The 26,474-nt window shown below is 49.2% G+C and overlaps 1 protein-coding gene across 1 annotated transcript in view; it reads right to left on the reverse strand.

The window, feature by feature from the left end:
• The window catches only part of LOC146813792 (cap-specific mRNA (nucleoside-2'-O-)-methyltransferase 1-like), a 946,504-nt gene extending 921,044 nt beyond the window's left edge, over positions 1-25,460 (reverse strand). Inside the window, exons 1-2 of the mRNA XM_085610255.1 lie at positions 25,287-25,460; positions 9,718-9,844 (exon numbers count right to left, since the gene is read on the reverse strand). Coding sequence (XP_085466381.1) covers positions 9,718-9,839 — 122 coding nt within the window. The 5' untranslated portion in view covers positions 9,840-9,844; positions 25,287-25,460. The remainder of the gene's footprint in view (positions 1-9,717; positions 9,845-25,286) is intronic.
• Between the last annotated feature and the right edge of the window lie 1,014 nt (positions 25,461-26,474).

A 26,474-nucleotide genomic window follows, 5' to 3' on the forward strand; every position in this document is an offset into this window, starting at 1 on the left:
GGGGCTAGAGGCTCCAACACCCATCCCTTCTGTCCTGGCTGGTAAACAGCCAGTACAGCCTTTTGGTCATGCCAAGCTTTCTGTAATTCTTGGCTGGCATCCAGGTTTTTACTTACCTTCTTCATGTAGTCAGCCATCCTGGAGCGGAGATCAAGTACATAGTCCACTATGTCTTGCCTAGGTGGTTTGAGAGGTAACTCCCATCCCTCCTTCACTAAACACAAGGGACCCCTAACTTGATGCCCAAACAGAAGTTCAAAAGGGCTGTAGCTAACCCCCCTCTGTGGGACCTCTCTGTAGGCAAAGAGAAGGCAGGGCAACAGAATATCCCTTATAACCCATTGCATTGTGGGTGATAGGGTGTGGTGAATTTGTAGTTCACTCCACACTCCTTCCACATTTGCAGTAATATAACTGGACATGAAGTTTGTACCTCTGTCAGTTAAGACCTCCTTAGGGACACCCGCCCTGGAAAAGATTCCCAGGAGGGCCCGTGCCACCACAGGGGCTGTGGTGGTCCTAAGGGGAATTGCTTCTGTGTTTCTAGTGGCATGGTCCACCATCACTAGAATAAAACTGTGCCCAGAGGTAGTTGGAGGGTTTATGGGACCAATTATATAAATCCCAACCCTTTCAAAGGGAACCCCAAACACTGCAAGTGGTACCACCTGCCTTACCACTGGCTTGACAGGTGATACAGGAGCGACAAAACTCCTTGGTGTCCTCTGACATGTGAGGCCAGTGAAAGTGAGAGACAAGTCTGTCCCAAGTCTTGCTTTGACCTAGGTGTCCTGCCAAGGGAATGTTATGTGCAAGGGTGAGTAGGAAGCCTCTAAACTTCAGAGGTATAACCAACCTCCTGGTGGCACCAGGCTTGGGGTCTCTACCCTCCGAATATAGGAGTCCCTCATCCCAGTAGACCCTGTGGGACCCACTGACACTCCCAGCAGCCTCAGCAGCAGCTTGCTATCTGAGGGGTTCAAGAGAGGGGCAGGTTTGCTGCTCCAAACTTAGGTCTGCCTTGGAAGGGCCCCCTGCCCCCAAGAACTCCACCTGGTCAGGTTCAAGCTCATCTGGGGCAGTTCCTTCACAGGGACTGAGATCATCTCCCTCTGAGTCTGGGGGGGAGACACAGCCTAACAATCAGGGGCATAACTGCCTGAGCAGCTATGCCCCTGGCTGGCCAGTTGAATTACTGCCAGTAGAAGTGACCAGGGAAGCCATTTTAAAATCATGTGCTGGTCACTGGTCAAAAACGAGTTCCCCAGCTACTTGATGGATTCACTGAAACTAAAGATAGTTGGTATGAAACATCTCGTTTTAATAAAACCCACGCTTACTCCAGTGATGGATTTATTAATACAAGCATTAGAGGTGCCCCCTGAAAACCGAATGACTACTAGTGTGCTGACTTACCAGCCTGCCACCACAGACAAGTTTCTGACCCCCAGGGGTGAGGGTCAATGCTCTCAGAAGGTCAGAAAGAAAGCCTCCTTGGGCCCCTTACACCCCTTCCCACAGGATGACCGGTAAATTAGCATTCCAAGGCAGGGAGCTTCAAAGAGCCCACAGTCCTTGGCATGCAAATCTGGCTTCCCTCATAGGTGAAAGACTGCCAACACTAATCCCCCCCTCTCCCCCCCTCGACCAGGGCCCACTTAGCACCTGGAGAGGAGGGAAAATTAGTAGTCAGAGAGGAGTGTCCACCCTCAGGCTAGTTCTACCCCTAAGGTGAGCTAACTGATGTGGATGAGAAATTTTAAAGTCTGCCATTTTAATGATGGCAGAATTAGGAACTCTGGGACAGGGTTATGCCCACTTCCCTACTACTGGAAGTGGTCATGTAGGGAGTATAGTAGCCCATTGACTACTAACCTACACTCCCCTAATGCCCCTAAATTTAGTATTTAGGGGAGCCCCCGATACTAGGAAATCAGATCCTGCCGACCTAAAAGAAGAAGATGGACACTGAAGAGCCGCAAAGAGCAAGAACAGAAGACAGTAACTGACTTGGCGCCAACCCTGCGACCTGCCTGCTGTCCTTGTCCATTGCACCAAAGACGGCTCGACCTGCAGCTGCTGTATGTCCAAAAGCCAGCACTTCGCTAAAGACCCGGGAGCTCCTGTGGAGCAGCAGAGCTGCTTCCCAGCATCCCGCAGGCACCCCAAGAGACCTGTGAGGACTCCAGACTGCCAAAATTGGACACTGGAAAGCATGACTGCACCTGAGCGACCCAGCAGAATTGAAGTGAGGCAACGGTGCCGGCATAGTTCCCTAGTTATCCAGAGACAAGTCCACCTTCGACTTGCCCACAGTGGACTTTCCAACGCCGCCTGTGTTTGCAGGCCCCCTCAACCTCGAGTGTCTCCGATGACGAAAACCCAACGCCTCGATGCACCTCTGCACCCGGCCACCCCGACCCCAGGAGAAGAGAACAGAAGGTGTCTTCGAGCATCGTACGACCTGAGCCCACTTGTTGGTTAAGCATGACTGGTTTCCTAGGCCAAATCTGCACCCTCTTTCCGACCGGACCGATCCCCATTGACTAACATTGGGCACCTGATGCTGTATTGCACCCCTGCACCTGGCTGCCTCAGTATTGGTGACCTGTTGGTGTTGCCTTGGACCTTGCCCCACACCTTAAGGCCAGGAGTTTGGTACCATAAGTCCCTGTGAAGTACCTGTTTGCAGTATATGCTTTTTCTTCCTTAGAATAACATTACCACGTCAGAAAATTGCACTAAATGTTGATTTTTTAAATCTGTAAAAATTACTCAAAACGTACCTAACTGATCGTGTTAATCTTGGTGCCAAAATATATATGGAGATAGGTGTTATTTTTATAACAACGTGTATTTGTTAAGAGCACATTCACTGCGACGGGTATCTTGGCGTTGAATAAAAGATATTTATTGTTAACCAAATGAATGGTACTCATTTTATCGACCTCAGAAGGATGAAAGGCTGAGTGGAACCACTGGAATTTGATCCTGTGACCATGAGGTTGAATACAGGCCCCTGCAGTAGACGTTGAGAGCCACAATAGAAGGAGTGACCTACGAGTGGTGGACCTTCCGGAGGGCACGGGCGGTGAGGACATGGTGGCTTACTTGGAGAACTAGTTGAGAACTGTTGTTGCACCGAACCACCTGACTCCCTTCTTTGCCCTTGAACGAGCACATTGGGTGCGGACCAAGCAGTCTATCCTGGGTAGGCTGCCCCGTCCGATGGTGGCCAAGCTCCTCCACTTTAGGGATTGTGCCATCCTCCAGCAGAGAGCCAAAGCCGATGCCCCTTCCAGGTTGGGAGAGGCAGGGTCTTGTTGTTCCCCGACTAAAACCTTACAGCGTAAACAAGGAAACTATCATTTATGGAAGTAACAAAAGTATTGAGGGTGGAGGGATTACAGTATTCCCTCATGTTCCCAGATAAACGGAGGATACTGCTAGATGGGGCTACACACTTCTGTGAGGTGCCACAGGAGGCATGGGACGGGCTGGAGAACGACAGAGCAGGATCGTCACAGGCAGGGAGGCAGCCAACTAAGATCTCGGGAGAGCAAGCCTAGGCGTAGACGGAGGACCTGCAGACAAAGTAGCAGGAGTGCACTGCGGGGACACTCCAAGGCACAAACAGAACAGGAGAGAGCGGAAGCACTGCAGGCAGCAGCGGACATGGCCTGACAGACTGGGACGGAGTCTGAAAGAGAATCCCTGTCAGGGGCTCAGGTCACAGATTCAGAACAGGAAGCCTTGCTAGCCGAAGACGAGGGTCTCCCGGTGGTGACTCCGCAATCTGTCGAAGAACTGGTCTGAGTCACAGGCATGTTGAGTTATGCTGGTAACTATGTGCTGGGCTTACCCCTCCAATGGGGTCAGACGCCCAAGACATCGAGACTCGTCATGGTTCATGAATTACTGTAGGATGAGGCACTAATGGTTTCCTGATGCTTAACTGCAGAGGGTTGTTGGGTTGGGAATGGTTTACCAGATTGCTGTGAGCTTTTTGACTCCTTGGGGGTCGGTGTTGGAAGCCCTCCTGCACTCTCTGTACACTCCTTAAATGGTTAGGAGCGACATACCTTAATTGCCTGCTTTTGCCTGCCCCTGCCACCTGACACATATAGGAGTCTGCTGGGGGAATGATTGTAATGATTGTACTGTGTTTGGACGCACAGCCAATGCTGCTCTGCCCTGGGAACGGGGAGCTATTTGTTTGGGGAATGCAATGTTATATTTTTGGGGTATTGGTTCCGAGGGGTGGCCGGATGAGGTGAGGTAGTGGTGAAATGGCCTAGTCGGATGTGGTCAACGAGCTTGCTCAAGCAGATAAAATGACAGCTAGGATCCAAGATTATAAATGAATGACCTGGAATGTTCAGGGGCTGGAATCAGTGACAAAAAGACATAGTGTACAAGGTTACATCCGACGAAGGGGAGTGCAAATTAGCGTGCTGCAAGAGACTAATCTTTCTGGGGTGGAGAGATTGCGCCGCAGATGGCGAGGCCAACTATTTGCTACATCTTTCTAAGCATACGCGAGAGGAGCTTTATTATGTATAAGAGCTGGGACTCGGTTTGAATGCTTGCACTTGCTTTTTGATAAGGAGGGTAGATATGTATTGGTCAGAAGTAGGCTGCTTGATAAGGAGATCACACTGGGTTGCGGGTATGCTCCTCACCAGGAACAGTTGGTTTTCTTCCACTCCTTTGTCTGCGACACTGGGCCAAATACTAGATGGGGATTTATTGCTAGGAGGGGATTTTAGCTGTGTTTTAGATGTGACCCTGGATCACTCCATCCCCCCTCTGCAGGACGCACCAGCCCATAAAATGGCTATAAGCTTTCGGGAGTGGGCACAGCGTTGGGGGCTGACAGACGTATGGCGTGTATAACACAGTAATGCATGTGATTACTCCTACTTCTCATCCATCCATGCACTTCATAGCTAGGCCTGGGCGGAGTTCTGACCAAAAAACTCGGCAGAGTTCTGCAAGCGGCGGAGTGCAGCGCAAAGTGCCGTTCACGCCGATCTTCCTGACGCTCAAGTAGAAATTCTATCCAAGCGGCAGCTCGCGCTCACCAACTTACCGTTGGTGAACGAGGGCGAGGAAAAAGGAAAAAACTCTGCTGGCCTACGCGGAGCAGAGTTTTCTGCAGAAAACTGCACAAACTCCGCAAATGAAGCGGAGTTCACCGCCCAGGCCTATTCATACATTCTCCGACCATAGTCCCCTATTGTTAGGGTTTAGGCCCAGTGACGACCGGCAGATAATCCCTTCATGGTGACTGCAGCCCGCCTCTCTCGAGGACATATCTTATAAAGATTCCCTGCAGTCGCTTATTACTGATTATTCTGAGCACAATTAGGGCACAGCATCATCATTTTTAGTGGAATGGGAGGCATTCAAAGTGGTGGTTCGTGGTCACTACATGAGTAATTCAATAGGTACTAAGAGGGAACCACATGACGAGTTATCCACTCTGGACACCACATTAAAAGCACTGGAGGGCACCCTCGGGATGGATATGGCAGCTCAGACACATCTTGCTGATGCGAAAGGAAGGTACTTTGAAAGTTTGGACCACCTGGCTGCCACGACTACAAGACCTATATGGGCAGGGCACACGCAGAGGAGGACAGGTCTGGAAGGCTGTTGGCCTAGCTTACCTGCCCAGAATTACAGGGTTCTTCCATCACTCACCTCACTTCTGTTGCCAGGGCACACGTGTATGCGCCAGGAGACATCAATGAGGAGTTTCATACATATTATGATGCCCTTAATTGTAAACCACAGAGGGTGCCGGAGGGGGCACAGGATGCATTTATGGATAGGTTGTCACTAACTGTGTTGCCATGTATAGCACAGGAGGTATTGAGGGGGCCAGTAACAGCTCAGGAAGTGTGAGTGGCCCTGAAGGACATGGCACGGGTGAGACTCCAGGCCCGGATGGCATCTCGGCTGAGTTCTATTCCACCTTTGTGGGCACACTGGCTTCAAAACTGGTAACTATATACACTGATTCACTAAGGCTTGGCCGTCTACTGAACTCCATTCGCAGCGCCACAGTAATCCCACTACCTAAGACTGATGTGGTAGGAATGCCCCCAATTTCGTTCCGCCCACTGTCTATGCCAAGTATGGATTTTAAAGTTCTTAGTAAGATAATGGCAAACAGATTGCTCCCATACATGCAATTATTAGTGCATAGAGACCAGAATGGCTTTATACCACAACGTGGCACATCTCTAAACCACAGGAGGATGTTTCAAAATCTCGATCATCCTGAGGTGCAGGCAAATGGGGAGGTTCTTGTCATGTCCATCGATCTCGAAAAGGCCCTTCGACTCTATAACATGGGACTTCCCCTTGAAGGTCATGTCCAAGATGGGGATGGGAGAGAACTGGATTAGTTTGGCCTCTCTTCTTTATACGGACCCAACAGCTTGTGTGAAGACTTGCTCTACTTTTTTCTGTAGCATATGGGATGTTAGGGGGACCAGGCAGGGATGCACTTTGTCTCCTCTGCCTCAGCTTCAGACAGAAAACAGAGGCAGCTGTATTGAGGTAGCCGGTCAGAGGCATATTATATTGCTCTATGATGATAATCTTCTAGTATATTTGAATGATGGATCGGCTGGGATACGGAAGGAATCCGGGCTTCTGGACGTGTATATTCCTTTGCGTGAAGCCGTTGGACTCCCATCTGACTTCCAGTGGGCTCCTGTGACTTTACAAAATTTGGGTGTGAGGATATACCATGACCTGAAAGACTTGGCAACCTGAGGGCGGCCCTGCGATCTCTTAGGTCGCAAATAACCTTTTGGAGATCCTTATGATTGGCGCTCATTGCAAGGGTGTCAATCGCCAAGATGGTAACGCTCCCCCATCTCTTATACTACTTTATGAATCTTCCGGTCATGATACTTGTGGTTTGGTTTAAACAACTCGATACCCTACTCCGCGTATTGATAGGGGGTGGCAGTCACCATAGTTTCTCAGGAGATTCTGAAGAGCTCTCCAAGCACGCGAGGTCTTGGGTTTCAGAGTTTTTCATTATATTTCCTGGTGGCGCAAATTAAATGGGTGGCTTGATGACTCCCATACACATGACCAAGACCTTTTGGGGTTGTCCCCATATAGGGGGCGGCTATTGGCCCGTCTATTGTGCATGGAGGGGCCTATTCCACAACCTGGTGTGCTTTTAGGTTGTATGACGTTATACCTCACATGCCGTTACAACGCAATTTTTTACCCCGGCTTGCTGGTGGGGGTGCTCTGGAGTTTGGAACAGTATAATTTACGATTCCAACTCCAGTCTGTGCAATAGTAGGAAAGGTGTTGAAGTTAAATCCAACACCTTATACCCCCTTCAGCAAGCCATTTTCGTTGTAACGGCATGCGGGGTAAAAGAATGCATTATAATGCATGCTTTGTAACAGTTGTTTCCCGTGCTTTTACTCGTAGCCTTGAGGTGCTGACGATGTTGTGTCGTGAGAACCTGGAAAGCCTTCCTGTACGCTCCCGCCTTATCATTGGTAGTCCTACCTCACGGCGACGCCTACCGCACGGTGATCCTGTGACTTGCTTCACCCCGGCCCAACTTTCTGAATGGACGAGGGTGGGGCTGACGACTGTGGGGGATTGTTTCCTGCAGGGGGTTCTCGTACCATTTGAGGATTTAGCAGATGCCCATGCTTTACACAGAGGTCAGTTTCTGACGTATGAAGCTTTGGTATGAACGTTTTCAGACCTGTGGGCTACGGGAGATGAGCCTCCATGTCACGAGGTGCTCCAGCTTTTCCTCTCAGTGGGATCTGATTAACACTTGGTGACGTGGTTTTACCGAGCATTAAGTGCATTGGGGAGATGATCATTGGAGACCCTATAGGCATGATGGGCAGCGGTGTTGCGATAGGACCTCGCAGACGTGGAGTGGAACAGGATATTGGCGCACCCTGAGAGGGTCTCGCGTAATACATGGCTGGAATATGTACACTTTAGTTACCTCCATATGATGTACCTCACCCCTTAAAGATTGAAATTAATATATTGCGGAGGGCACTGGGAATGTCCTATGTGCCGAGAGTTAGATGCAGATGTTTGCCATATGACTTGGGGTTGACAAGTACTGCAGACATTTTGGTGTGCGGTCTTGCAGAGACTTGAGACCTTGTTGAGGTGCACTCTTCCCTGCATGCTGCAGATCTGTCTCCTGGGTTCTTTTCCGAGGCCCAGGGCCCATAAGGTGGGCTCCAGATTCCTCGATTTGGCGTTGACCCTGGCTCAACGTAGAATAGAGACTTAACTAAGAGAAGTTTTGGTCTGGACGGAGGAGGAGAAGCACGCACTGAGGATGCTTACTCCCCTACCAACCCCCCTCAGAGACTTAGCGTATTGTGTAATGCTTCGTAGTTTCTTTAGAATATGGTTTATTCCAGTTTCCCCACTCCAGATTGGCTAACTTATGAACTACCTGATACATATTACAATTGAACACACAGAACCCCATTGGATACCAGATTTGTTGTATTGATGGGGGACAAACCGAGAGTAAAAAGACTGGTAGGCACTGCTAGTAAATCTGATATTAATGAACAGTGTAGATCTCTACCTATGCCAAATACATTTGAGTGATGTTAGACTCTGTCTGAGTTATAATGCATAATATAGAATATCTGTATTATCATGTATGAGTCCAGTAATAACAGCAGATACAACCGTATATATTGTGTGCAATAACAACTGTTTAACTTCAACATTTAAAAGCCAGTAAACAGATATTCAGATAAATTAGCTTTTGAACCCCCAGGGTGGAAGGAAGGACACCAGTAGTAATGCTGCTCTACTGCAATAATTTCCCAGCAGTTACTGCTTGCCATGGCAGCCTCTGGGACAGGTAAACTCAGAATGAATGTGTTATTTTTTTTTGCAAAAACTATTTTTATTGCATATTTTCAGTTACAATTACCGTTCGTTAATTACCCTCATGCTGATGGACATATCCGACTTCCGGAAATCAATTTGGTATATGATCCAATTCGCTGTCATCCAGATATTCTGTACCCATCAGCACTCCTATATGCATAGTCACCCTCCCCCCCCCCCCCCATGTCAGTGTGCCATAATACAAGGTATAAGGATGATTCTCTCTTTTTAAGCTGCTGTGTTATCGGTTGTGGGCCACTCCCCACTTCAATAGTCAGGCTCAGTTCTGTAAGTAAAAGTGGTGTACTCGTTCCATCGCTTGTGTTCTACCCGATACATCTCTATTACTGCGCTTCCGCAGGCTGCTCCACTGTATCATCGTCCCCCACTTCATCCGTTACCCACCCTTGGAGCTCAAGCACTAGTGCCTCCCATGCACGTGCCATGTCCAGCGCCTTTTCATCGTTCCCCCGCAGTGTTAACTGTAGCCTGAACGTGCTCTCACTACATGCCCATTTGGTGAAAGTCGCTCTCCATCTCGCAAAGCTGGGACCAACTCTCGATTTCCAGTGCAGGGTGATTTCTCTTTTGGCCAGAACTAGCCCTAAATCGCAAAACTTGCTCGTAATTTATGTGCGCGGAGTGTGGGATCAGAATGAATGTGTTATGGAGGTCAAGTGCTGAAAGATATCTAAAGACACATTCCGGAATTCATTAAAACCATGGCACTGTCCAAGTGATGAAAAAGAATGGATGGATCCAGGTGCCCCCCCAGGCCTCGCTCACCTTGAGTCGCACTGGGTGTCATCATCGGATGTGGAGCTTAGGTTTAACCCGAGGTCTTCAAACTTTTTCTTCTTACTGGTCAACGGGCTAATTACTTCGGGAGGCTCCGTTCGTCTCTTCATTGTTACTGTAATAAAAAGCCACAGATCACATTTTAATATTTGTGCAAATCACCCCAAAAATGAAAGATCTGGGAGACGCAGCGTTTGTTTGGGGCAGCAGCTCAGTGGCAGTGAGCAGGACTACCAGCCCCAGGAGCCGAGGGGCGAGACCGAGCAACGTGGCCCCGCCCCCCTGACACCGGGACCAGTACTTGAGTACCTCGCGCCTCCCGCTTCGCGGGAGACGCAGCAATTGTTTGGGGCAGCAGCTCAGTGGCAGTGAGCAGGACTACCAGCCCCAGGAGCCGAGGGGCGAGACCGAGCAACGTGGCCCCGCCCCCCCTGGCAACGTGGCCCCGCCCCCCCCTGGCACGGGACGCGCGCGGGTGTGCGCCGGGCTAAGCCCGGGCAAAGGGCGGGCCGTCTGAGGCCGTCAGAGGCCAAAGGAGGCTGGGCTGGGCCACGGCCCGTGGCCCCGTTTTAAAGAACTGATAAATTACGTGAGTCTCCTTTATATGTTGATAGAGTAAAGCGTTTTTACTAACTTATTCTGGTTATTCATGTTGTATGGTGGCATATTGGTAAAGGTGGTCCATATCTAAGCTTAAGATTGATAAAAGTGTATCTGGGTTAGGAACTATGGACAATTACCTGGTCAAAAAGGTGAACCAAATTAATACTGACCGCAGGGCCTCACTAGGGCGAGGAGATTACCCTGCTCTACATGAAGAGGTATCTCTCCCACCGACGGACCAGGTTGTAACTGATACACTGGAGGGGGGTATTAGGGGCACCTTCTCGGCTGAAGTACAGGTATATGCTGATTTAAATGACGTCCTACCTGATATAATTAACAAATCAGTGGAAGAAGAGTTATTACCCTCCCCGAGGCCAGTGAGATTGTGTAGAAAGGCACAAATTAAACGTGGGGGGAAGAACAGCAAAAAAAGAGCAGAAAAAGGACATTCTGTCCTGAATAGTGCTGTGGCTAGAGCTGATCGACAGGAAGGTATAAGTGTGGCTGGCACAAATCTAAATATAAATATGGAGCAATTTGCCCTTCTCACTGATTCTATAGAAGCAAAGATAGAGGCAAAAATTATAGAACTGATGAAACCCCTGGTATCCAAATTAGATACAGTGGCACTGGAAGTTGAGAGATTGGGTGGGTTGTTAGAAACATACCTGGCCTCAGCAGCGGCAGGCAGTCCTAAGGTGGTGGACAAGAGAATAGTCGCTGAGGGGCAGGGAGCTGGTATTGTAAACTTACAGCAAACTAGGCAATTAACACCTGTAATTGAGCCAGTCCCACCAGAGTCCATCCCTCTTACTATCCGGAATACTAAGGCCACAGTAGACTCTGAAGGAACGACAGCTCTTAGGCTTTTAAAGAATAACCGCCATGCTAACCTTCCCCCTGATTGTGCTCCTTATGTGGTTGTTCTTACGAACGTCCCCCCCATTGCGTGTCATCCTCATCAGGCTTATGAGGAATCCCATGATTCATTAAAAAATAGAACAGTATCATGGTTAAATAAAAACTGTGGATTTCCAGTCACATTTGCTGATCAAATATTGTCAACAAGGAGGGTGAACTGGATTGGTATGTCAAGAAAATCAACAAATGGAGACTGTGTCAACTTTAAGCATCCCCAACATGTTACCACTGTTCTATTAAGAGCGGCATCTTTAGCTCATAATGTGAATAATATTTGTGTACGCCCACTTGTTTATTTCTATACTCACCTGATTAAAGTCCCACCGGACCCTGGGTTATTTAGACCATTCACCTCTATTCAGCCGCTGACCCCCAATGGAGAATATCTGCAAAATGTCAATAATCTATGTGGGAAAGGTTTTAATATTGTCACACAGAATGGATTTGACACTCTTTCAGGATTAGAGTCATGTGACGGACGTGAGGAGTCTGTGGGTCAGGATAATGGAAGACTGGAGGAAGTGGGATGTGCAGAGATAACCCTGGCAAAATGGAGTCAACATAACGTAATTTCATGGAACATTGCGGGCTTGGCCAGTAAGATGGAGGACTGCAATTGGACTAGGTACATCAAGCAGTATCAAATTATCTGCTTGCAGGAGACTTGTTCAACTGACTGTAACCACTTTCTCGAAGGGTATTAAGCTCACTATGTCCCTGCAATAGCAACTACTAGGGGCACGTCCAAAGGGGGAATGGTTATATTTATCTCGGTTGCTTTATCTTGTAAAGTACGCAGAGTCTCAACATGTAATACAGGAATTATTGGTCTAGTTTTAACGGGGGAAAACTGTATGGCCGGCGTGGTTAATTTTTATAATGCTACTAATTCTTGCTCTGCTTTGAGTCAGATAGTAGCATTGAATGCTTTTATTACTAGTTCTATGAAGGATTGTGCCCATAACCTCCTGATTATGGGGGATTTTAATGTCCATCCCTGTGGGGATCCACTCTTTAAAATTATTACAGATTTAAACTGCCCACTATCCACGGATCTTCCTTTTGAACATACAACGGAGGGGGAATATTTAAACGACATGCTTAATGATCTGGACTTAACGACGACAATGGCACTAACTGACCCTACTATGCGTTTTATGACACCGACTTTTAAGGGTCATGGGAGGGGAACCTTTATTGATTTTGTTTTATTAACATCATCAATGCAGTCTTTTGTGGGTTCCTCTGCTATTGAAGTCAGTGAGTTTAGTGATCATAACCCACTCACTGTATATATGAGGGGTCCGTGGTTAGCCAAAGAAGGATTGAATCTCCCATCAGGCAGGGTGAGTACGACAGACGGGAGACGTCGTTTGAGATGGTCCAAGATCACTCCAGATCTGCTGTATAAAGAGATTAAAGTCGCCTGTGCAGATGAGATCATGGCTTGTACGAAAGAAGGTGCACAGCCACACAATGTCCTTAATGCGTTCCAAAGTCTGGCGGACAAGGTCTCAAAACTGATGTCAGCTCCGGCAAAGAAGCTGGAGATCAGGGGACCCAAATGGTTTAATCGTGAATGTTCAATGGCTGCTAGAAATTTAAGAATAGTACTGGCAGCCAAACCAAGGATAAAGGCAGAAGTTCAGCTATGTCGTAAGATATATAAAACTTCTATCGCTAGACATATGGAATTCCTTAGGGAAGAAGCTTGGAGTGAGATTCTTGATCCCTCTATCCTGCGGAGTAGCACTAGATTTTGGACAGTGATGAGGAAACCTTTTTTGGTTCAGGAGCAGGGTGATGGCTTAGAATGTCACATCGCTAAGGAGGACTGGGAAGCACACTTCAGGAAGTTGTACTGTTGCTCGTTGGATGAGTCTTACAGCTCTGCCCTTTCCGTCAGTGGTGAAATAATTAGTTTTAATAGAGGTGAAGTTATTGAGGGCATTGTGGGTTTAACTGCTGGCAAAGCATCAGGGCCAGATGGGATCCCTCCGGACTTGTATAAGTCCGAGCCTAACTTCTGGGCACCTATACTAGAGTCTGTTTTTAACGCTGCTGTGAAAGATGGGTGTCCGCAATCATGGGGTGTCTCTACAATTGTCCCGGTTTTCAAGGAGGGGGACAGAGGTAGCCCACATTGTTATAGACCCATCTCACTAATAGACTCTATGGTTAAAATTGTGGGACGAATTTTATTGTCACGACTCTCTGACTGGGCAGAGGAAAAAAACATTATGTCCATTTCTCAGTATGGTTTTTGCAGAGGTCGCTCCACAATAACTCAGTGCCTTAATCTCTTTTTAATCCTAAGTAAGTACACTGTAGTCCAAAGGGGCACCATTCATCTCGCCTTCATGGATTTGTCCTCAGCTTTCGACTGTGTGAACAGGGGAAAGCTGTGGCAGTTCATGAGGGAGAAGGGGGTAGACAGTGGTGTGGTTGATTTCTTGGCTGATTTACATAACAATACCAGAGCTAATGTGAGATATTCCCAAGATTTGAGTGTTACGGACAATTTTAGTATTAGAAAGGGTGTTCGCCAGGGATGTATTTTGGCCCCCTTCCTTTTTAATTTCTATATTAATGAACTAGATAGCGTGTTACAGAATGTCCCGGCAGACTGTCCTAGTGTCGGTAGGCGGGGAATTCCTATACTTCTGTACGCAGATGATGCGGTTTTAATTTCAAGAACTGAGAAGGGTCTTCAATTACTCTTAGATGCTTTTAAATCGTTTATGACAGATAGAGACCTTCTGGTAAATAATTCTAAATCATTTGTCATGCAAGTAGGTCAGCAACCAAGGAGGACTTTTACATTCAAAATTGATGAAGCTATAATCCCCGTAGCAAAAACTTTCTCCTACCTTGGGGTTCTCTTTGATACAAAACTAAATTGGGCCCCTCACCTTGCAAAAAAAAAAAGGCGATTTTGTGAGGGTTAATGCCTCTATTTTTAACTTTGCTGCCAAACTGGGGAAAAAACCCATTTGTGGCATGTTAAAATTGTATAACGCAAAGTCAGTGGCAACTGCACTCTATGGCAGTGAAATTTGGGGGTATGTTGGTGGTGAGCAACTGCAGATTGCTGATAATTCCTTTTTGAAGCGTCTTTTATGTGTCCCTGTAGGCACATCTAATTATGTCGTACATGAAGAGCTAGGGTCGCAATATTTAAGTGACATGTACTCTTTACGTCCCTTGACCTGCTGGCTTAAATTATGGTTGAATCAGGACATTCCATTAACACATTTGATTGTGAGTGACTTTTTGGGTCTAGAAAAGGTAATGTGTACCCCTTGGATAAAATATCTGAAACTCAATTTTGTGAGGCTTGGTCGTTTAGAATTGTTTGAACACCCGAGTAAAATTGTAAAAGGGGACTTAGAGCTCATTAAACGGGCCTTCCTTATGGATAGGAGGATCCGGCGGGAAGAAGTGGAGCTTCAGAAACAAAGCGTGAGGAAATTTGTCATGCTGAAAACTTGTGAAACCATAGAACCATACCTGACTGGCTCCCTGACCTCACATGAAAAAATTTTGCTGACAAGGTTTAGGTTAAATCTTTTTCATCATTTGCTGATCAGACCAAAAACGGATATTTTTAATAATTTGGCAGCACCCTGCGGCTGCGACGGGAAGTCTCCGCAGGACATGCTGCATTTTATATTTTTATGTAAATTTTATGAATTCCCTTGCAAGCGCTAGCTGGTTTCTCTTTTTAAAAAACTTGATTTTACACAAATCAGACCGGCATTAATGTACCTACAATTGTTGCATAGTGACAGTATCCTCCAAATGTATGAATTTTTTAAATTAACTGTTAAATTGAGACATTGTCTGGACCAGTAATGATTCACTGTGTATTTTGCACTATTTATGTCTTCATCCTTAGTAATGACTCTATTTTGTGGAAGAAAGTACAGTTATTTTGGCATTTTATTTGTAATGTACTTTGTATTGTATATGTACTTTTATGGTCTGTAAAAGAACCGAAATAAAGTTTATAACTTAACTTAACTGGTAGAAGTGCAGAACTGAGAAAAAGGGGAGATTAGAGGCATTCATAGTTAGCACGATGGAGTCAATGCTAGAATTATATTATTTAACTAAAATCAAGAGCATTGCAATGTTACCGTTAACCTATTTTTATTACAAGTGGTATAAAAGCGCTTTAGAAAGAGGAGTGCTAGGAATGTCAGTTACCTACACTTGTCAACTTAAGGGAAACTTATAGAGAGGGGATGTTTTGGTATTGAGGGTGGGAGGAGGGAGAGAAACCGCCTTGGGTTTATACCGCTTAGGTCAATCATGTCCCATGTCTTTCAGGTCCCTCATGTTAGCCTCTTAAAAAAACTGTGTCGAGGTGTTTTTGTGTGTCGAAGTGTTTGTGTGTCTTCTTAGCTTGATCCCACCCCATCCTGCTTTCATTAGATTACACTACTAAATGGTTACTGGAGAGGTGAGTGCTTTGGAATTGCTTGTTTCTAAGTTTTCTGTGCTAAGGCGAAGCGGCTCATTCCAGGTTGCCATTATTTCACCGCGGGCATAGGGCAAGATACAAACGAGTGCAACAGATAACTTCTAAATGAGGTCTGAGCAGCGGTCCTTTCCTGCCAGTGTCTGCTCTCTAAGGTATTGTATTTAACCCCCAATTTTAAAACGCATGCTTGCTTGCAGCACCTAACCTAGGGGGTGGCGAGGGTGGAGAAGACTCGTGGGTCTAGTAAGAAACTTGTAAATTAACCTTCAGTCCAATTTATTAAAAAACTCTGACCGCTAGCTCAGTCATCCCCATTATAAAGGGATTTCAGAAAGCAAGCATCTGAAAGAGATGGGCAGTGATGGGTGGGCTGCTACAGTGGGTATAGTCGCCTGGAAATACCATTCTTGGTGAACCAGTGGCAGTCTCATCCACCAGTTCAAGTGCTCCAGACCATAGTTAAACGATATGTAAAATGGAATTCCTTCAAGGAACATCAGAAGATCTTTGGCATGAGAAATTAAACTTGCCCGACGCCTATAAAATAAATGACAACCTTACTCCTAGACCTCCTTTTCTGCGTCTTCACTTTGGGTTTATGCCAATATTACAATTCCTCACTTCAGTGAAAACCTTCCCCAGCTGAAAGAGAATGCAAGATATGACTTCACTCATAAGTCATAACTTCTACAAGTTATGCCCACATGCCCTTCCTTGCTGCTTCCACAGATGAAATGGCTACAACCACTATTTTTACAGTGTAACATTTGTAGTTGCCGGAAAGCTATTATTTTTGCCAAATGGTGAGCACCAACCGGCAGCAATCCTTCCTTTATATTAAGTTTATATAAGCAGCCTCAGTTATTTTTTTTAGAAAGATCTGATGTAAACCTCAAAGCAACTCACTCTCACTAACATATTCTAGTTTCTGTAATGGCAGCCTAAGGTGGCATAACTCTAATCAGATCAACAATTTCTGTACCCTTTCTGAGTTCTACCCGTGATGAAAGCTTTTAGTTCTCTCTTTATATGTTTAACGAACAAGTTACTTACCTTCGGTAACGATGTATCTGTAAGAAACATTAGTTAGTTAGATTCCTCACCTTAGAATATCCCCAGGCGTCAGACTGGATCCGGAAGATTTTTCGTCAGCAATACCCCTTGCGCGTCGCTAGGCGTCGTCTGCGGCTCCGCGTCCGTCGTCTGCGTCGTGCGCCGGAATGACGTCGTCGGAGTACTTAGACGCCGCCCTCGCGCGCTGACGTCAGTTCTTGTACATAGCCTTCCGCGCCAGGAACGCAGAGCCATGCAAAGACCGACACTGGTGCCAAAAATAAAATCTAGGGGCCTGAAAAGGATAACCTTAACCCTAGATGTCAGTTCGCAGAACGGGGAGGATGGGTGGGTCGGTGAGGAATCTAACTAACTAATGTTTCTTACAGATACATCGTTACCGAAGGTAAGTAACTTGTTCATCTGAAAGAAACACGTTAGTTAGATTCCTCACCTTAGAATAGATACCCAAGCAATACCATCCCCGGTGGTGGGTCTGCGAACCAAGATCACACCAGAAAGTCCTGGAGGACAGAACGGCCAAAGAAGCCATCCCTCCGGACTTGGCTGTCAAGGCAATAATGCCTGGCAAACGTGTGTAGCGAAGCCCACGTCGCCGCCTGACAGATGTCCTGCAAAGGGACTCCCCGTCCCAAGGTAGTAGTAGCCGCTGTGGCCCGAGTAGAATGGGCGCGCAACCCAACAGGAGGGTCCTTTTTTGCCAAAGAGTAACAAATTTTGATGCACAAAACGACCCACCGAGAGATGGTCCGTTTGTGCACAGCTTTCCCCTTCTTAGCACCCACGTATCCAACGAAAAGTTGGTCGTCCACCCGGAACTGCCTAGTGCGGTCCAGATAAAAGGAGAGCGCACGTTTTGGGTCCAGACGGTGGAGCCTCTCTTCCTCTTTGGAAGGATGCGGAGGCGGAAAGAAGGTGGGCAAGGTGACAGACTGCCCAAGATGAAATGGAGTCACCACTTTCGGAAGAAAGGAGGGACGAGGCCGAAGGACAACCTTGTCCGGATGAACAGACAGAAAAGGAGGCTTTGAAGATAAAGCCTGGAGCTCACTCACCCGTCTAGCCGAGGTGATGGGTACCAGAAAAGCAGTCTTAAGAGTCAGAAGACGAAGAGGACAATTGTGAAGAGGCTCGAAGGGAGCGCACATCAGGAATGTCAAGACCAGATTCAAGTCCCACTGAGGCATTACAAAAGGGACAGGAGGGAACGTGTGAGTAATGCCTTTTAGAAAGCGTGTAACCACAGGGGACTTGAAAAGAGAAGGCTGATCAGGAAGCCGCAAGAAGGCAGAGATGGCAGCAAGATAACCTTTCAGGGTGCCCAGGGCAGAGCCCTGCCGGGCCAGAGAAAGAAGAAAGAGGAGAACCTCAGAAAGAGGGGCGGAAAGGGGATCCACAGCCTTTGCTGTGCACCATGCCACAAATTTGTTCCACCGGCAGGCGTATACCGTCTTTGTGGAGGGACGCCTGGCTGCCAGAATGATATCACAGACTTCAGGAGGCAAGTCAAATGGCATCAACTGCCGCCGCTCAATCTCCACGCATGGAGGTGGAGGCTGGACAGGTTCGGGTGGAGGACCGTCTCCTGCTGCTGCGACAGAAGATCCTCCCGAAGGGGCAGACGTATCGGGGGATCGGTCAACATACTGAGTAGCTCGGGATACCAGTATCTTCGTGCCCAATCCGGAGCCACCAAGATGACTTGGGCCCGGTCGTGCCTGATCTTCTTCAGCACTCTGGGCAGAAGTGGTATAGGCGGAAAGGCGTACAACAGACCGCAACTCCACTCGTGACGAAAAGCGTCGCCGAGCGAGTGCCGCCTTGGAAATTCCAACGCGCAGAACTGCTGACATTGCGCGTTCTCTTCGGTGGCGAATAGATCTAACCAAGGCTCTCCCCACTGCTGAAAGAGACCTTGCGCCACTTCGGAGTTCAGACGCCATTCGTGATCCATCATGCACCGGCGGCTGAGTTTGTCCGCTCTGGCGTTCAGAGAGCCCGCCAGATGTTGAACCACTAGGGTGACGCCCTGGTGTTCCAGCCACGTCCAGAGGCGCAGAGCCTCCTGACAAAGGGTCCACGACCCCACCCCGCCCTGTTTGTTGCAATACCACATGGCGGTGGTGTTGTCCGTGAACACCTGCACGACACTGCCCCTGACAGAGGGAAGGAAGGCTTTCAGTGCAAGTCGGATCGCCCTCAACTCCAACAGGTTGATGTGGAGACGAGACTCCGCCGGAGACCAGAGACCTCTGATCTCCGCCTCTCCCATATGGCCACCCCATCCCAGGAGGGACGCATCCGTCACTACGACATGCTCCGGTTGGGGAAGGGAGAGGCTCCTGCCCATGACCCAATCGCGGTCCGTGAGCCACCACTGCAACTGCTGTGCAGTGCCCTCCGAGATCAAGACATGGTCGGACAGGTTGCCGTGATGCTGGGCCCACTGAAACTTCAGGTCCCACTGCAGAGCCCGCATGCGCCGCCTGGCGTGATGCACTAGTAGGATGCAGGAGGCCATCAGCCCCAGAAGCCGCAACACTAGCCTGACCGAAACCCAGGATAGAGGCCGAAAGATGGGAATCAGGGCCTGTATATCCCGGACCCGCTGTTCCGGTGGATAGACCCGGAACTGCGCCGAATCGAGAACCGCTCCGATGAAGAGGAGCTTCTGAGAGGGACTCAGGTGTGACTTCGGCACGTTGATGGAAAACCCCAGCAAATGCAGGAGATCCGCCGTAGTCTGGAGGTGGGAGACGACTGTCTGGGGCGAGCCCGCCTTCAACAACCAGTCGTCGAGATAGGGGAAGACTGGAACCCCTGATCTGCGCAGATGAGCTGCGACCACCGCCATCACCTTCGTGAACACCCGAGGGGCACTGGTGAGGCCGAAGGGGAGCACGGTAAACTGAAAGTGCTCTGGGCCCACCGTGAACCGCAGGTAACGCCGGTGGGCCGGCAGGACGGGGATGTGGAAATAAGCATCCTGCAAGTCCAACGCTACCATCCAGTCTCCGGGGTCTAGGGCAGCTAGAACCTGAGCCAAAGTCAACATCTTGAACCGTTCCTTCCGGAGGAAGGCATTGACGTTCCGAAGGTCCAAGATAGGGCGGAGGCCCCCTTTGCCCTTCTTGGGAACCAGAAAGTAGTGGGAATAACAACCACGACCTACTTCTGGGCTCGGAACGCGCTCGATGGCCCCCTTGGCCAAGAGGGCGGAAACCTCCTCGTGGAGAAGATGCAAATGATCCCCCGAGATACGGTGGTGCTGCGGTGGCATGGCTGGAGGGGTCGTCTCGAAGGGGAGGGAGTAGCCCCTTCGGACGATTTGCAGCACCCACCTGTCCGATGTGATGGACCGCCAGTGGAGCAGGTGATGGCGAACTCTGCCGCCCACTGGCGTGGAATGGGCCTGAAAGCTCGGACTAGGAAGGCTTTGAGGCGGATGCTGCTGGGGTGGATGTGGGCTGACCTCGTCGTCCTTCAGATCCGCCTCGGCGGAAACCACGTCCGCGACCGCGCGCAGGTTGGTTCTGCGGCTGTTGGCTAGGCGCACGTGAGGAGGCACCCCTTCCTTGGCCACGAAAGGGGCGAAAAGCGGAAGATTGCGACCGCGGGGCCGAGAGGCCCAAGGACTTGGCCGTAGCCCGGGAGTCCTTAAAGCGGTTCAGCGCACTGTCCGCCTTCTCGCCAAACAGGCGAGTGCCATCAAACGGCATGTCCATGAGAGTGCTCTGGACATCGCCGGAAAACGACGTGGACCGCAGCCAGGCGTGACGTCGAAGCGTCACAGTGGTGGAAATGGCCCTACCCAGCGAGTCCGTGGTGTCAAGCCCACAACGTATGGCATGTCGCGCGGCATCCCTCCCATCGGCCAGAGCCTGGGTAAGTCGTGTCCGGACCTCCTCCGGACACAGGGGCAGCGCGTCCTCCACCGCATCCCACAGAGAGTGGGAATAACGGTCCAAGAGACAAGCGGTGTTCAAAGACCGCAGGCCCAAACTAAGGGATGAGAACAGTTTCTTGCCAAACTGCTCCAGTCTCTTGGAATCCCGGTCCGGCGGGGCGGTCGGGAAAGAGGATTGGGAGGTGGAGGCCTGGATAACCAGGCTCTCAGGGGTAGGGTGTTGGGACAGAAAACTGGGGTCGCCCGGAGCAGGGCGGTGGCACCTGGCAACGTTCCTGTCCACAGGAGGAACTGTGGAGGGCTTGGACCAGGTGCCCTGGAGAACGTCAGTGAGGGCTTCATTGAACGGCAGCAGAGGCTCAGTGGAGCTTGCTGTAGACTGAAGCACCTCAGTGAGGACGTTCGTCCTCACAGCCACGGCAGGTAGCTCGAGCCCAAGGGCTGCGGCCACCTTGCACAGCACCACGGAGAAAGCAGCACCCTCCTCCGAAGCCACAGTCGGAGGAGAGATGAACCCAGTGTCTGGCGAGGTATCCAGACCACTGGCCTCCCCCAGTTCATCAGCCCAGTCCTGGGACAGTTGGGCCTGATGGGCCATAGGATCCTCGGATCCCTCCCAGTAGTCCCCATCATCCGACTCCTGGTGTAGAGGAGAAAGTAACGGAGCCGGGCGGTAGACAAAATGTGTCTCTAGCGGCGTCGATCTCGGCGTCCATCGACGCCGGACCGGCGCCGGGCCCGGACCGGGACTAAACTGGGGCACGGCGTCGAGCGGAGTCGACTTCGGCGTCGGGGGTGGAACCGGAGTCGACGCCGGTGGAGGAGTGACAAGGTTGACCGGCGTCGACGGGGACTCGAGAACGGGTCCCTCGGGCGCTTGCGGCGTCGAGGCCGGAGCCGTCAACGGCGCCGGGGCCGGAGCCGCCGGCTGGCAAGGCAGCCCAGTCGGGTCCGCGGGGCCCGAAGGCGCACCAGCGGGCGCCGACGGCGGAGCCAGGTTCCACATGGCCGAGAGGAAGGCACTGACTTCCGCCGGCGTCGCGTTAGTCCCAGGGACCGGAGGGTATGGGGACGGACGCGACGCCGGCGGCTCCGCCGGAGCCGCGGGGGTGGAACCACCCTGACCCTCGACCGAGTCGCGCGACCGGCGAGGGGAGTCCGAAGAGCGATGTCGTCTCTTGGACTTCTTGGAATGCTTCGACTTACCCGAAGACTTTGATCCCTGCGGCTCCGCGACCGATCCTTGGACCTCCTCCTGGACCGGGATCGAGAGGCGCGCGGAGCCGAGTGGCGAATCTCGAGAAGCTTACGGGACCGCTCCCGTCTAGCCTTCGAGGTCAGGGCCTTACAGTCCGAGCACGACTCCGCGTCGTGGTCGAGGCCCAAACAGTACAGGCACCGGCGGTGATGGTCCGTAACCGACATCAATCGGCTACAGTCCGTACAGGCTTTAAACCCAGGCATCCTACCGGCACCGGTGTCGATAGACAGGATCAAAAAGTTAGTCAAAAATTGACTAAAGGGGTAGCTCTCCCGGATCTGCGCTTACTGGCGCGGAAAAAAGAAGAACTGACGTCAGCGCGCGAGGGCGGCGTCTAAGTACTCCGACGACGTCATTCCGGCGCACGACGCCGACGACGGACGCGGAGCCGCAGACGACGCCTAGCGACGCGCAAGGGGTATTGCTGACGAAAAATCTTCCGGATCCAGTCTGACGCCTGGGGATATTCTAAGGTGAGGAATCTAACTAACGTGTTTCTTTCAGATCTATTTTTTAAATAATATTATTATTAAATACATGGTTTTTAATTAACTACATAACCATACACGTTGCACTACATAGCACAAGTGGTGTCAAACTTATATAGCAGACAAATGTAATTTTTTAGGAATTTGTCGGAAAAATTTCTAGGAAAAACAATTATCCTGCTTTTTTCTTGGACCTCAGGTGGCCCTCATCTGTTTCACGTGTGCTCCATGGGGACTAGAAATTCTTCTGGGTGAACTACTGGGTGTAATAAAGAAGTCTATTAGGGATTAAAAAAAAACAGTTCTGGTTCAGGAGGCAATCCGGAGCAATACACACGGGCTTGGCTCATTGACAATCCTCTTGTGGAACATCAACTGGATGTGCTGTAGGATCAAGAGATGGGTCGTGACCCAATACCTTCAAAGACATTCCCCGATCTGGCACTGCAACCGGAGATCAACTTATTGGGGAACACCTGCCGCTGCCTACACAGGGATAGGTACACCATCCTTGCTCACGCAGTGTATACGAGGGGCTCCTGGGGGATGTAGTAATCTTGGTCAAGTAGCTGCCTTTCTTCTTACCCCTCCAACCCACCGTTCAGGTGGAGAACAAATGGGTACATTGAAGGGAACATGGAACAGGAAGAACGTCCTTATTATAAATGCATATAGTCTCCTCCCAGAGAATCCAGAAAGGGATGTTGGAGAAACTGGGCCCCATCCTAATAGACTCAATTGGAGATCTTCACATTCTGAGCAGAGAATTTGATGAAGTAATGGACTGGGACCTGGACAGGTGCTCGCCCCATGTGATGAGAATGAGAGCACCCTTAGAATTAGTGCGTTTTCCCCACGTGATGGGTCAAGGGACGGACAATACTCATTCCTGTCAGTGGCTCACAGAAGCCTGTCAAGGCTGAACTACATGTTTGTTCCATTGACTAAGCTCATTTGAGTGAGGGAGGCAAACTACTTGGCCCGTGATATTTCAGATCACTCTCTGATGCTAATTAAAATGGGGACCTGACAACGAGATAAGTCAAACACCTGGAAACTAGACATGTTGGCCTTAAATGACAGGAGCATTGAAGAGACCCTAAGAGTTGACATCCAAATATATTATGAGGAGAATGAGGAGATATGGACCTCACCGGTTATACGCTGGGAGGCATGCAAAACTTATCAGAGACGGCCCAAAATATTATGGCCATAAAAAAGAAACAGAGGGAGGAAAGGACTCAACAGCTGGAGCATAAGCTCCTACAACTAGAGCGGACATGGCTGGACACAAGGAGCCCAAAAACCTATGTGCTCCTAAGGGGCGACGCGAGAACAATATCATAATCAAGTTACAGGCAGTCCGCCAACTCTACATGGGCATGCAGAAGAAACTGTACGATACAGGGGATAATGCAAGCCATCTCCTTGTGTAGTTTGGAAAAAGAGAAGAGGCGCCGAGTGGCTGAAGTACTATTAGGAGCATTGGAACTAACCCATACTGATGAGGACATTTCCAAACATCCGCAAGGTATTACCAAACTCTCTATGCGGCTGAGAAGGACCGCATGGAGCAGGACATTGAGGCATTTCTGGAGGAGGTGCCGGTCCTCGTCTTGGCAGCTGCTGATAGAGATGCCATGGCTGCAGACATGAGGATGGACGAGTTAGGGGAGGCAGTGGCAGACATGCAGTCAAGCAAGACGCCAGGTACCAATGGCCTACCGGTGGAATTGTATAAACAACTGGTCTCACTTCTCAATCCACACCTGCTGAACTTGACTTGCGCAGCCAGGGGCGAGTGAAGCTTACTGCTGGACCTAACATGTGCACTCAATGTGGTTATTCCCGAAAAAAGGTAAACCAAGTAATTTATGTTCCTCCTACAGACCGATCTCATTGTTAAACACAGAGAGCAAGATTTCAGCCAAAATACTGGTTAAACGGCTGGTCGCGGTGGCATCCTTCGTGGTCCACGCTGACCAAAAGGGTTTCATGGCGAGATGGGCTACACAATTACATCTTAAATGACTGCAGTTATGGCTGGACAGGTTTAACGCTGATCAAGAGCCTAGAGCAATCATGTCGCTAAATGCTGAGAAAGCATTTAACACTATAGAATGGTGATACTTGTTTGGACCCTGAGGTGGTTCGGATTCTGCCCCAAGTTTTGTACATGGGTTGCTCTTCTGTATAAGGCGACTACCGCGGCGGTTAGGGTGAACGGAGTAGTCTCAGAAACAGGCAAGGTCACCGGCTTTGAACGCTATGACCAGATAGGGATCTAAACAAACACTAGGGGATGTGCTGGATGGAGGGGAGGTTAGGCCATTTGAGGAGCTACACATGGGAACAGTCCAGACCGAACTGCCAAGCCATGCCTTTCCTGGACCGAAAACAAGCATCCTGGGACCGGTTTGTAATTATGGTTTGACAGAGTATGGTCACAAGGCTCGTTCGTGGCAGGAATACATGCAAATGAATGGACTCAGTTTAGGAGATGTTATCGTATATTTTGCCTAACATTTTTAAAATTAAATTATTGTTAAGAAACAAAACAGAAAACATACTAAAATTGCAAAGTTATGGTTACCTGCCCAATTCTCACTCCCAATGGGATGATAAGGACTTCACCCAATGTTATGTATTACATAATCGATTACATCATTGGTGACATCAAATATCACTATCGAAAAATAAAAAGTCGAAGAGTAACCATTGGCGGCCGGGGAGAATATGGCGCCTGCTAGTTGAGCAGCTGCGCACGTCCGGAATATCTATCCCTATCACCACTTTCAAAACGAAAAATCTTACCTGGTACTTAATTTGAAACCCTCCGTATCTTTCCAGGAGCCTGTTTGCCACGGTTCTCGTTTGCTTTACAGCCTTGGTCTGCCGAGATTTAGCGGAGATCGTTGTGGATGTTTGTTGTGTCTCCTGGCACTCACTGCCCACCCCGCCTTCCATGCTGGTACGGGCCACCATGGAGCTGAGCAGTGTTGCCAGATTTTTTCGCAACTTTCAAGCCCAAAATCAACGAAAAAGTAGCCCAAAATAGCCCAATATTGCCACTCCATTAACTTACCTGTAGCCTGACTGCAACATAAAAAAATATACTTCTATTTCAAAGGATTATATGTTTAGTATCCACATTAATCAGATAACCTATATTTCGTACACTAAAATCAAAGTTGGTCTGTCAGGAAAACTGTCACTCACTTTATATTGCATGGTGTGGAGCAAGCTGCCCAAACATTTTTGGGGTCCAATTTTGAGGACTGCAACTGTGGGAACATTCTTCTTGAGAAAGATGCTCTTCAGCATGAAGTTCCTTTTGCATACTCGCGTCAGGCCCCCCTGAGTAACGGCAATATAGGCCAATGCTCCAAGAGCAATGCTGAACATCTCTTTACATACGCAAATTACATATGTTTTGTACTTTTTGGTACTCATCAGAAGAGAGCAGTTCCCATGAGCTAATACCCGATAAAGTGCAAGTGCATTCTGCAGTCTCCAGAAGAATCTCCATCTCTTGTTCTTTGCCAGGCAACAGTATGGTGGATCCTTGTTCAGAGTCAGACAGTGGAAAGTTCAATTGTGCCAAAGAGTTCTTCTGGGCCAGGCACTGACAAGATTAGCAGCAGCCTTCAGAGTCTGGCAGTGGCACTTCCAAGAATAGCAGCATCCTTCAGGGCCTGGCAGTGGCAGGTTGTGGTGGGCAAAATTCTTCTGTCTGGTTAAGGTGCACAAACGTCTTCTTCTGGGCCAGGCACTGCCAAGATTAGCAGCAGCCTTCAGATTCTGGCAGTGGCAATCAAAATCCCCACTAGAAGTTGTTATCAAACCAGACAACTGTGCTGTCTGGTAGGCTTTGACCTAAAAATAGAAGCGCTGCACCTGCACTGTTTTCCACACCTAAAAGACCCTAGTATGCAAGGGGACAGTAGGGGTAGAGTTGGGAGGTGCAGCCTTCACAGATATGTTCACTAACGTAAAACTAGT

This window comes from Triturus cristatus, chromosome 6 (assembly GCF_964204655.1).
Source record: "Triturus cristatus chromosome 6, aTriCri1.1, whole genome shotgun sequence".
NCBI lineage: Eukaryota > Metazoa > Chordata > Amphibia > Caudata > Salamandridae > Triturus > Triturus cristatus.